We start from the raw sequence: 13125 nt of genomic DNA on the forward strand, positions 1-13125 counted from the left end.
TAGCCACAAAAACCCACAAAAACCCACAGAAGAAACAAGATTAAGACAATGAAACAAACTAAGACAGAATTAAAACGAAGAAACAAAACTAAAACTATTAAAAAATAGTTTGAGATTTTTCATATTTAGGCTCAATCTTTAATTAGAATGGAGGCTGCAGTTAAGAAATCAGAATAAGACTAGGACTTTGAAGGGTGGCAGTGAAGAAATTAGCTTGATTTGCTCTACGACCCATTTATTTGCCTTTTTAGCAGTCTAGATATCTGCAGAACTGTTCTCCAGGATCTCATCTCAAATGAGTTTATTCTAGTCCTGTCAGCTTTCTTCACTATCCAGTTTTCAAAACTACACATAGACATTAGAATATAATTTGATGGACAACCCTAAATTTAATGGTATATCTTGACACCTCAGGATCTTGTCTAGTTTCTTCACTGCTACCCTTCAGAGTCCTAGTCTTATTCTGATTTCTTAACTGCAGACTCCATTCTAATTAAAGATTGAGCCAAGGTATGGAAAATCTCAAACTATTTCTTAATAGTTTTAGTTTTGTCTCTACATCTTAATTCTGTCTTAGTTTTGTTTCATTGTCTTAACCTTTTCTCTTTTTTCCCTCTCCACTGCATTGTTGGTGATTTTATTTATTTTTTCCTTTTATGGACAGTTTTTCCCCCTAAATGATTTATATTTTAATTCATCCCTTTTTTCCCTACCTTTAATTCACAGCTTTTCTATTGTCGTTTCACAGGTTTAGTCTTTGATAAAGTCTATATTTTATTGTTGTTTATTCTTCTCTTATATACTTTCCTTGACTTCTCTCTTTACTCTTTTCTTCTTTTTGTTTCTATATTTTCATGCTTTTCTTTTTTAATTTCTACCATAGTGTTTTCTTTATTTTTCTTTTAATTATTAGTCTCTTACTCTATTGTATTTTTAAAATTAATTTGAATCAGTCTTTATTTTTCCCCCTCCTTTTAACTTCTTCATTAAGGAAAGTAAAGTACAGCAAAAAAATTCTGTATTCACTTAGATTTTCTTTCCAAGTTGCATTTGTACTGTAGTTTACTGTTTAGCATTTGTAGTGTAAAGAGCAGCAAGTGAACTATGTGTGGGCACTCTTGATTTTCATTACTTTTTAATAGCACATGGTTCAAATAGGCAGGGTAGAGACACTTCAGCATCTTAAGGAGGAAGAGGTTTTCCTGGACAGAACAGAACAGACAGGGGACACACAAAGGACATTGCTGCAGAGGAGGTCACTTCACATACACAGGAGGTAGATGTTTGGAGGAATGTCACACATAGAACTAGGGAAAATAAGGATTGTACTGGGAGAGTACAGCTACAGAATTGATTTGAAGCCCTCTCCCTTATCAGGGATGATGACAAAGAGCAGCAGGGATAGACTTCAGGGACAGTGCAGGGGACCCTGGGAATACCACCGTAGGGAAAAGCTGTTACTAGGCCTCGGAGGAGGTGTGTGGTGATGGTGGAGGAAATCTTGCTGAGGGATACAGAGGTGTGTTGTCTCTCTGGGGCAAAAATCCATGATGTGACACTCAGGCTGACAAGATTTGTCAAGCCTACTGACCATTACCACTTCCTTTTTGTCCATGTGGAAACCAATGATACTGCAAGGCACAGCCTTCAGAATATCAGAAGGGATTGTGAGGCTTTGGGTAGGAAGCTGAAAGAGCTGGATGCACAGGTTGTCATCTTATCTCTTCTCCCAGTTGAAGGGCATTGTCTAGGAAAGGAGAAGAAAATAGCAGATGTGAATAACTGGCTCCACTGATGGTGCCGCCAAGAATGGTTTGGATTCTTGGATCATGGGCTGCAGTTCCATGAGGTTGGACTTCTGGCAAGAGATAGGTTGCATCTCACGTTTTTGCTAATAGTCTCAAAAATTGATTAGGAAACTTTAAACTGAGTTATGTGGTATGTGGGGGAGGGAAACAATATTTTGCAAGGCGAAAGGGCTGGAGAAACTAGTCAGACTGTCATAGAGGTAACAAGGGCCCAGTGCTATTCAACATCTTTATCAATGACTTGAATGGAAGAATAAGGGGCATAGTTATGAAATTTGCAGATGACACCAAATTAAGAGGAGTTGCTAACACCCCAGAGGACAAGATCAAAATTCAAAATGACCTGAATAAACCTGACCTGAATAAATAAATAATATTCAACACAGAAAAATATAAGGTACTGCACTTGGGGCAGAAAAATGAAATGCACAGATATAGGATGGGGGACACCTGGCTGAATGAAACTACATGTGAAAGGGATCTGGCATTCCAAGTAGACCACAAGTTGAACATGAGTCAACAGTGCGATGCGGCAGCTAAAAAGGCCAATGCAATTTTAGGCTGCACCAATAGAAGTGTAGTGTCTAGATCAAGGGAAGTAATGGTGCCACTCTATTCTGCTTTGGTCAGGCCCCACCTGGAATACTGTTCTGCACACCACAATTCAAAAAGGATGTTGAGAAACTGGAGCATGTCCAAAGGAGGGTGACTAAAATGGTGAAGGGGCTGGAAACCATGTCCTAAGAGGAACGCCTTAGGGAGCTGGAATTGTTTAGCCTGGCGAAGAGAAGGTTAAGAGGTGATATGATAGCCCTGTTTGAATGTTTGAAGGGATGTCATATTGAGGATGGAGCAAGCTTGTTTTCTGCGGGTCCAGAGAACAGGACCCGGAACAATGGATTCAAGCTACAGGAAAAGAGATTCCACCCAAACATTAGGAGGAACTTCCTGACAGTAAGGGCTGTTCGACAGTGGAACACACTCCCTCAAAGTGTATGGAGTCTCCTTCCTTGGAGGTCTTTAAGCAGAGGCTGGATAGCCCTCTTGTCAGTTTGCTTTGACTGAGAGTGCCTGGAGCCTCTTCTAAACAACATGCCTGACACCAAGAAACTGGCTCAAGTCATCCGTAATGAAGCACACGCAGCTGGTGGTCAACCGATCATCTCTGCCTGGCATTCTATGGACTATGCTGTCAAGGTTCTATCCGGCTCTATACCCCTCAGATGCCATGCCTGGCTTCCTGCTCCAACCTTACTGCGTATGCACGGTCAGCAATTGAAGACATGCGTCTTGTTGATTCTGGCCTTTTTAATAAGGACACAGATGAAAAACTGAACTTCAGATACCATATGAAAGCAGTGGCCAAAAAACACGGCATGTCCTCCAGCTCCCTTCAGTCTCCTTGCTGAAGATATGAGCCCCAACACTCCTGGTACCAACCTTACCAGCAAAGGTCATACCAGCCCCAAGACACCGATACCACCAAGAACAACAAAGACAGCGTAGGCCTTCTCAGTCCTCTTCGGGACAGTGTCAACTACCCCAGCCATGATATGGCCAAGGCTACAAAAAGAAGGATGGCCCCCAAGGCAAGAAGAGGTAATAATGGGAAACAGCGCACTTCGTTTCTACCCCCTTTGGAGACAGGTTGAGGCCCTACTGTAACAACTGGGCTTCGATTACCCAGGACTCTTGGGTCTTAGATATTGTCTGCAGGAGTTATGCCCTTGAGTTCGAGGAGCTCCCTGCCACCAAAGCTTTTCTTTCCACCACAACCTCAGACACTCTACTCGACAAAATGCACACACTGTTACAGAAGGGTGCTGTCAAGCCTGTAGACCCCACTCAAGCCTACTACTGTTTCTTTTCTCGCTACTCCACTGTACCTAAAAGGGATTCTGGCCTATTCTGGACTTATGGCAGTTGAACACCTTTATTATCTATCATCAGTTTCGTATGGTAACTCTTGCCTTTATTCTGCCACTTTTGCAGAAAGACCACTGGTTTTGACTCTCAATCTCAAAAATGCCTACTTCCACATTGGAATCCAGAAAGACCACAGGTGGTTCCTCACCCTTGCCATCGGGACCGAGATGTTCCAGTACATGGTTCTTCCTTTCAGACTCTCCACAGCACCGAGAGTCTTCACCAAGCGTATGGCCCCCATTGTGGTATATCTTCATCAATGAAGCATCTCAGTCTTCCTGTACCTGGATGACTGGCTCTTCACTGCCCCATCCTGAGGGAGGCTCACCAAGGACATGCAGTTCACTCTGTCTCTTCTGCAGTCTCTTGGTTGCTCATTATTCACACACTGACTTTGAGGTTAATCTTTGTAGTTTAAGAGATTTATTAGTGAGTCAGTTATTCTGAATGAATATAAAACTTATAGGCTACAGATGTCTAGGTCTCTGATGTGTATCTATGTGGTTGGCAGTCTCCATTGCTGAAATGTCTGTATCAGCCCTTATTCTGAACAAATGAGCCCCAAACTCCGTAACTGATGCATGTACTGTATGGAAGAGGACCATGGTATATTCATATGGGATGAGCAAAAAAATTGTCAGTGTTCATGACACCTGAATAAATGGCCAATCCTGTCTAGACTGCCAAAGGGTCAAGTGTCCAGGAAAGCAGCCAAATGGCTGATAAACTAGCTAGCTTTTAAACAAACAAACCCCCAGATAACAAAGTCAGTGCAAGCAACACAGACTTGGAGATCCACAGCAGTTTTAACAGAAGGATTACCAGGAGAATTGTTAGACAGTCTGAGGTTCAGGGTATCAGATAGGCAGGTCAATAAGGCAGTCCAAGGTCAAGGTTTCTGGTTAGTCAAGATGATCTAGGAAACAAGGATTTGTTTCAAGAAGCCACAAGAGCTCTTTCCTCTTGAAAAGGCAGATATCCACTGGCAAAGAGCCACACATGCTCCAGATGCTTAAGCAGGCAAGGAGCAGGCCTTCAGGTGTGTCTGATCACAAACACGCTTCTGATAAAACCGCCGTGATCTTCGAAGGCCCTCTCTTTCGGCTCGACGATCCCTGAAGGTAGGCACACTGCCCAGATCCTCCTCTATGTCCACAGCTTCGGCACCAGGCAGACTTGGCTGCTGAACCTCTGGAGGGGGCACAGACTCTGCTCCAGCAGAACTAGGGCCAGCCTCAGGCTCCCCAATTACAGGTTCAGGTCCCAGAGGCTCTTGCTCATCCTCTGAGTCCTCCGAGTTGTCCTCCAGGCTGGGCATGACATCAAGGGGTACATAAAGTATTTTAGAAATTTATGACTCCAAATGTGCTCCAGAGCTTGGGAAAATGTTGAAAGCAGAATTGAAAGAAAATGAAGCAGAATGGGCAAATTTAGGACTATTTTTTGATGTTTTGGTTCTTTTGTGCCCTCAGCACTGCTAACATCAAAGTTTTTGATATGTTTACAACAGAAGTTTCCATCAATATATATGTTATGGATTACAGCTATAGGACAGATAAAACAGTGTTTATCATTTAATGTTGCAGGAAGGTGAGACTTAGAGAATGGGTGAGCAACTTCCAAAGGTACACAACCTACATTCACTTGCAAATTTTAGAAAAGACCTCAATAAGTCTAGAATCATAGAGTTGGAATAGACCACAAGAACCGTCTAGTCCAATCCCCTCCAGACAGGAACACACAATCAAAGCACTTCTGACAGATGGCCATCTACCTTTTGCTTTAAAAATCACCAAAGGAGGAAATCCAAAAACAGGTTGGGAAATCAAAATTGAGTAATATGACCTATTACATCTGCCCTAAAGGGTACAATTTCACCAGACTTCCCCCTACTGATCCTCACACTTTCCCCAAATGATGATATTTGAATTGTGGGCTAGCTGTTCTAGCTAAATACATATAAGAAGAAAGTTATGGAAGGGCAGTGTTAATATAAGAAGATGGCTAGGGAGCCAAATTTATCTGATAAAATTAAAGATGTTACAATCAGTTCTTGCCATGACATATTATGTGTTTGTTTTCCAGTCTCCAGAGAAGATAGTTTGTTCCAGGAGCACTGGTGTTTTCCGGGATGAAGAACTTCTTTTCAGCCATAAGCTGCAGAAAGACAATGACCCTGATGTCGATCTTTTCTCTAGCAACAAAACAGAGGTCTGTCACTCCAAAATAATTTTATAATTTTTACTTTTAAATTGGTTATTTTGTTGGATTGTACTATAATTTCACAATGGTACTTAGAAAATGTTTGCTGTCCCAGTGGTTAAATGGGGTCAGAATGGGAGATAAAAAACAAAATGACACAGCAGCTGTTTCAGGCTCTGGAACATGGAGACAGAAAAACAAAATGACACAGCAGCTGTTTCAGGCTCTGGAACATGGAGACAGAGCTTGGCAAACAGGCTTGGAAAACAGTGTTTTGCATGGGAGTGGAGAAAGAGGCAGCAGAAGAGGAGTTTGGGGGTCTGTGGGGTTTAACCTCTCCAATTCCAGGGAGTCTTTTGGGAGAGTTTGTTGGGTCAAGAGTGAGGGTGAGTTGGGGGAAGGCTGGCTAATGTGTTTGGAGCCTAGTGGAAGCTTGATTGTGTGACCAGTAGTGTCTATTGTAATTTGGGGATCTTTTGTCTGTTGGGTCAAGACTGAGTGTTTGTGTGAGCTGAGTGGAGGTGTGAATGTATGCTTGTTAGCACTCAATTGTACTATTGAGTTTAGCCCCAGGACCCTTCATGAGCACCTGGTCCCAGAGAGGTGGAGCTTTTGCTCAGAGGAAGTGAATCAGAAACTTGGCTGGGGAAGAAGCTAGCATTTTTGTTGTAGTGCCTTCTTAAGACTAGTGAACATGGACAGTGAGGGAGCTGCTACAGTCACCTGCAACAGCTGTGGTATGTTTATGTTCTTGTCAATGGGAAGGGACAGTCCTCAGAGAAAGTGCAGGATACTGTGCAGCACAGGGAATAGCGGCTGCTAAGCATTGGAGGAACCTGTAGTTGTGGGGGACTCTTGCCGAGTGGTACATAATCAGCCGTTTGTGGGCCTGACAAGATGTCTTAGGAGGTGTGTTGTTTCCCTGGAGCAAAATTCCATGAGGTGACAATGAGGGTAACAAAACTTGTCAAGTCTATTGAACGTTACCCCTTCCTTTTGGTCCACATGGGAATCAATGATACTGCAAGGCACAGCCGTCAGAATATCATAAGGAATTATGAGGCTCTGGGTAGGAAGCTGAAAGGGCTGGATGCACAGGTTGTCTTCTTATCTCCTAGTTAAAGGGCATGGTCCAAGAAGGGAGAGGAAAATAGTGGATATAAATAACTGGCTCCGCAAATGGTGCCACCAAGAACTATTTGGATTCTTGGATGCAGTTTTGGGAGGGAGACTTTCTGACAAGGGATGGCAGAAACGTTTTTGCCAACAGTCTCAACATTTGTCCAGGAGGGCTTATGAGGGGGAGGGAGACAGTATTCTGGAGGGCAAGAGTTTATCAAGGGTCGGAAATAATAGCCAAACTGTTATAGAGAAAACATGACAAAATAGGGCAAGGACCCAACAGTGGGAAGAAAAAAATCTTTACATAGCCAGCATGGAGGGATGTTCCATGAGCCTAGATATCTCTACACTAAAGCACACAGCATGGGAAATAAAGAAGATGAATTTGAACTCCTAGCACAGCAAACCAAATAAGATATAATAGGCATCACTGAAACGTGATGGGTTGAGTCTCATGCCTGGAATGTAGTAATAGAGGGGTATAATCTTTTTAAGAGAAATAGGCCAAATCATTCCCAGCGACACCATCTGCAGAGCCAGTTTTTCACTTCTGATGTTTTTCTGTCCCTTCTTGGATTGTTCCCTTCAACTATTTCATCACAAAGATTACTACTATTCGCTCTTAGATAGATCCTCCTGATTTTTCATTTACCACTAATCTTCTATCACTTCTGACTAATAAATTTTCTACGTTTCCTCCTGTTTCTTTGGATGAACTTTCTACGCTGCTGAAATCTTCCAAACCTGCAACTTGTTCTCTTGATCCAATTCCTACTCGTCTTCTAATCTCTATAGCTCCTTCTTTTCTGCCCTTGCTTCTCTATATCTTTAATCTATGTCTCTCTCTACAGTTTCTTTCCCTTCTATCTTTAAACATGCTTCAGTTTCCCCTATTCTGAAAAAAACTTCTCTTGAGCCCTCTTCTTTTTCTAGCTATCACCTGATTTCTCTTCTTTCTTTTCTTTCTAAGGTTTTGGAATGGGCTGTTTACTCTCGCTGTCTTGAGTTTCTTGAAGCCAACTCCATTCTGGATCCCTTTCAGTCCGGTTTCCGGCTCTCGGATGATCTTTTACGGGCCAAGTCTAATGGCCTTTACTCTGTTCTTGTTCTTCTTGATTTGTCTATGGCTTTTGACACCATTGATCACTGTCTTCTAGCTGATATAATTTCTGACCTTGGGTTCTCGGACTCTGTTCTTGACTGGTTTAGATCTTATTTGTCAGATAGATCTTTTGCAGTGGTCACGGGTGGTCAGGCTTCATCTTCTGTTCCATTATCTGTTGGAGTTCCTCTATTGTTTTCTCTCTACACTTTGTCCCTAGGAAAACTCATTAGTTCTTTTGGCTTTTTCTATCATTTGTACGCCGATGACACTCAGCTGTATCTTTCCACCCTGATCTTTCTCTGGGTCTTGAACAGCAAGTTTCATCTTGTTTTACAGCTGTCTCTGAGTGGATGAGGCATTGGCGCTTGAAACTCAATAGGTCCAAAATGGAGCTTCTTGTTTTTCCACCTAAGTCTACTCTTCAGTACTCCTTTTCTGTTTCTTTTGATGACATTTCTATTCAACCGGTCCAGGAAGCCCATAGTCTTGGTTTTATTTTTTATTTTTTATTCTTATAAGTTTTATTCTTCTCTGTCGTGTATCCCCCAGATCCCGGCCACAGCTAAGGCATGTAGATTCTTTCTATACAATATTGCCAAAATCCGACCATTTCTATCTGCCTCTACTGCCAAGATTCTGGTCCATGCCTTAGTTGTCTGTAATCTCCTTCTGGCAGGGCTTCCTCTTTCTCACCTCTGTCCTTTAATTTCTTTTTTTTTTTTTTACACTCTTTATTTATTATTTCAATATATCAATATATATAACAAAAACATATTAAAACCTATAAGTACATTCTCTTCTTTATCTTCTTTTTCTTCTTTCCTTCCCATTTTATTGTCTTTTGTGTGTTGATACTTTCTTATTGTTTCTTGCAAAAAAAGTTTTTACATTCCAATATTATTCAACATATCATAACATATATCTTATTTTTAAAAAAATCTTACTTGTTAAATTGTTCTATCTATATCTTTAAAAGGAATGTACATCACAATGTATTCTCCCAATTATATTTACCATTTAACTTTGATCTTTTTTAAAATTATTCCTTCTTCTGGTTCACTTTTATATTTGTTCCAAAAATCTTCAACCTATAGCATACCAAAATACAATTAAACCAGATCTCCATCCAAACCCCATCTCTTCTCCCAATATGTCACAATCTGTCTCCACTCCTTTTCTATATTATTCCTTTTCTTATCCTCCAAAATATATGAAAGTTTATCGAACTCTTTGATTTCATTAAGTTTTATCAGCCACTCATCTATCTGTAACTCCTCCTCCGATTTCCAATTTTGTGCTATCATCTTCCTGGCAAGGGTAATCAAATATAATATTATTCTCCATAATTCCTTCTCATCATCAGTCTTCAAAAAACAGGTCATATTTAATAGGTATAATTCTGGTCTTTTCTTAAACTTTATATTAAATATCTGTTGGATTATTTTATGTATCTCACTCCAAAACCCTTTAACTCTTTCACATTTCCACCACATGTGGATCATCGTGCCTCTTTCCTTATGACAATTCCAACATTTATCCGTTTCTAACTTAAACATTTTTTTCATCCTAACAGGGGTATAATACCATCTATTACTAATCTTCAAAAAAAAATTCTTTTAAGTCTTGGCATTTGGTAAATGTGCTTGTTCTTTTCCACGCTCTCTCCCAGGCTTCTAAGGGGATTTCATGCCCTATATCTCTTGCCCACTCGATCATGTATTGTTTTACTGGCTCTTTTTCTAGTTCTCTTTCTCTAAATAGCTTATAATATTTACCAGTTTTTTCCCCTCATCCGCTTTCATTATCAAATCATCTAATTCATTTGGTTTTATCTCAATTCCTGTAATCTTCATATCCTCATTAAACCTGTGCCTTATTTGATAATAACTGTACCAGTTTCTTTCTTTTCTTTTTTCTTTTATTAATTTCTCTCTAGATTTTATGGAAATTTCTTGTTTTTTATTTATTTTTATTAATTCTCTATATTTTAGCCAACATTTTCCTGAATCCCACCTATTGGCAAAGGCCTCCTGAGTTGATACCCATCCTGGTATTTTATAATAAAATTTCGTCTTTACAGCTTTCCATGTTTCTAACACAGCAACTTTATTGTACCATAAGTACACGTGCCACCCGAATCTTAAGTCTGGTCCTTCTAAATTTAATGTTCATTTATTATTCAGTTTAATCCAGTCCTGTAACCATATCATATTACATGCCCATCTGTATAGCATTAAGTCCGGCATCGCACACCCCCTCTCTCTTTCGTTTCCTTTAAGATATTCCATTTAATTCTAGCTTTACCTCCTTTCCAAATACATTTTTTAAGTTGTTTATTCCAATCTTCTATAATCCTTGATGTTATGTTAATTAGTAAATTAATTAATAGAAATAATATCTTAGGGAGTATGGTCATTTTTATTGCAACTATTTTACCAAGAATAGATAAGTTTAGTTTAGACCATCTACCCATTTCTGTACGTATATTGTTCCACATTATTTTATAATTGTCAAAAAGGTTCATATTATTATTGGACAACCACATTCCCGAATATTTCACTTTGTTTTCTACCTTACAACCTGTTTTTTGTCTCAGTATCTTTTTTCCCTGTTTAGTCAAATTTTTAGTTATCACAGATTTCCCTTTATTGATCTTAAATCCTGAGAGCCTTCCAAACCAATTTAAGTCACTCATTAAATGTTCTGTATTGTTTACCAGATCCTCCAATATTACAACTAAGTCATCTGCATAAGCTCTCACCTTCACTTGTTCCCCTTTTATCTTAAGTCCCTTTATCCTTGGGTTTCTTCTCATTTTATTTAACAGAAACTCTAACACAACAATGAACACCAATGGCGATAACAGGCAACCTTGCCTCATCCCTCTTAGTATATGAAATTCCTTCGTTAATTCACCACTGATTTTTAAACAGGCTGTCTGATTTTTGTATATTTCTGTCACATATTTAACAAAGTTCTCGCCCATATCCATTTGGATTATTAATTCTGACATAAATTTCCAGCTGATGCTGTCAAAAGCCTTCTGTGCATCATTGAATAGCAAGGCTGCTTTTCTCTCATTATGGGTATTATAATAATTCAAAGCATTAATTATGGTCCTAATATTATTTTTTATCGGCCTCCCCGGTAGGAATCCATTTTGATCTTCTATTTTTACCATCAGGATCTTTTTGAGTCTATCTGTCATTATTGACGCTAAAATCTTATAATCATTATTTATCAATGAAATGGGTCAATAATTGGCCACTAATTGTTTATCTTTACCCTCCTTTGGTATTAGAGATATTATAGTTTTTCCCCATGTTTCTGGTTTTCCTTCTGTCTGTATCAAATTAAAAGTTTCCTTTAAAGGTTCTGTCACTTCCTCTCCAAACACCTTATAATATTTAGAGGTAAGGCCATCTATACCAGGAGATTTTCCGTTTTTTAATTTTCCTATTGCATTTCCGATTTCTTCAATCGTGATTTTGCATTTAAGGATTCTTTTTGTTCAATCTGTATCTTTAATGTATTGTGTTTAGCTATTGTTTCTTTTAAATATTTTTCCCATAAAGGGGGCTCAATTTGTTTTTCAAATAAGCGTTCAAAATAGTTAACAAATACATTTTTAATTTTCCCTTGTTTCGTCATAATCTTATCATTTTGCCTAATTTTCCAGTCTTCCCCGACTTGGAGTATCCTTCTGCTAATAGGCTTGCAGCAGTTGAAAGGTGAGCGGTGCAGAGCTACCGTCTCGCACCGCCAAGCACCTCCACGGCCAAACCGGAAGGTCTCTGTCCTTTAATTTCTGACCAGCACTCACCTGCACGCATTATTACATCTGCCCACCGCTTCTACCATATCTCTCCTTTATTATCATCCCTTCACTGGCTCCCCTTCCCCTTCCGTATCCAGCATAAGCTTTTGTTGTTGACTTTTAAAGCCCTGCATGAGCTGGCCCCTCCTTATTTATCAAACCTTCTTTTTCCTCACCTTCCCACTCGTACCCTCCATTCTGGTAGTCCATGTCTGCTGTCTCATCGGATTTTCACTGCCCTGTCTTGGCTTCATCCCTTTTCACTTGCTGGCCCTCACTCCCGGAACCTCCTTCCCCCACAAGCATGCCTCATCACTTTGACCAGATTCAAAACTGAGTTGAAGACCATCCTGTTTAGGGAAACGTTTCCAGGCATTGCATGATTGTTATTTGATGTTCACTAATTTCGGAGGGAGTATGTTCCACTGTCAAAACAGCTCTTATTGTCAGGCAGTTCCTTCGAATGCTGAGGTGGAATCTTTTTTCCTGTAGCTTGCATCTGTTGTTTTGTGTCCTAGTCTCTGTGGTGGAAAACAAGCTTTCTCCATCTTCAGTATGACATCACTTCAAATATTTAAACAGGGCAATCATATCTCCCCTTAACCTTCTCTTCTCCAGACTAAACATACTCAGCTACGTAGGTCTCTCCTCATAAGGCATGGTTTGAGAGACAGGAGAGAAATAAAGATTTCAATTCCAAAGATTTCAACTGAGGTCAGGGAAGATTCACTCCAGATTGTTTTCTCAACCCTCCTTGCAGTTGCTTCTGTCCTTTTCTGTCATTCAGTTCCCATCACTGCAGCCTCTTTGTGGCCTTTCAGTTTTGCATGCTGCTCCCTGGCATTGCTACTTGCTCTTCCTCAATGATAATACTGTTCTTTTCTCACTGATGCTGCTTCCCATAGCTTCTCAGTGCTTCTTCTTTTCCTTCTCTCTTTTCTGTCAGAAGCTGGGAATTACTCCAAGGAACTTGGTCAGCCTCTCTTTATATCCTGCTTAGTCCAACCTTAGTAAAACTTAGTCTGGTCCACTCTGGAATTTGCACCCCTAGTGTACAGGCACTCTAGCATCTTATTCATGCAAAATAACCCATGCTTTTTCCCAACTCTTCACATAGCCCCCAGAGGAGCCAGATGTTCACTGCT

The 13125-nt window shown here is 40.1% G+C and overlaps 1 protein-coding gene across 8 annotated transcripts in view; it reads left to right on the plus strand.

Moving 5' to 3' along the window:
* The window catches only part of LOC149319007 (WASH complex subunit 2A-like), a 174022-nt gene that overhangs the window by 139234 nt on the left and 21663 nt on the right, over positions 1–13125 (plus strand). For all 8 annotated transcript variants that reach the window (XM_089510917.1, XM_089510914.1, XM_089510910.1 and 5 more), the window contains one exon: positions 5820–5945. In XM_089510917.1, coding sequence (XP_089367043.1) covers positions 5820–5945 — 126 coding nt within the window. The remainder of the gene's footprint in view (positions 1–5819; positions 5946–13125) is intronic.

Source organism: Sceloporus occidentalis, unplaced genomic scaffold, assembly GCF_023333645.1.
Source record: "Sceloporus occidentalis isolate IW3139 unplaced genomic scaffold, rSceOcc1.0.p SCAF_2, whole genome shotgun sequence".
NCBI classification, from domain to species: Eukaryota; Metazoa; Chordata; class Lepidosauria; order Squamata; family Phrynosomatidae; genus Sceloporus; species Sceloporus occidentalis.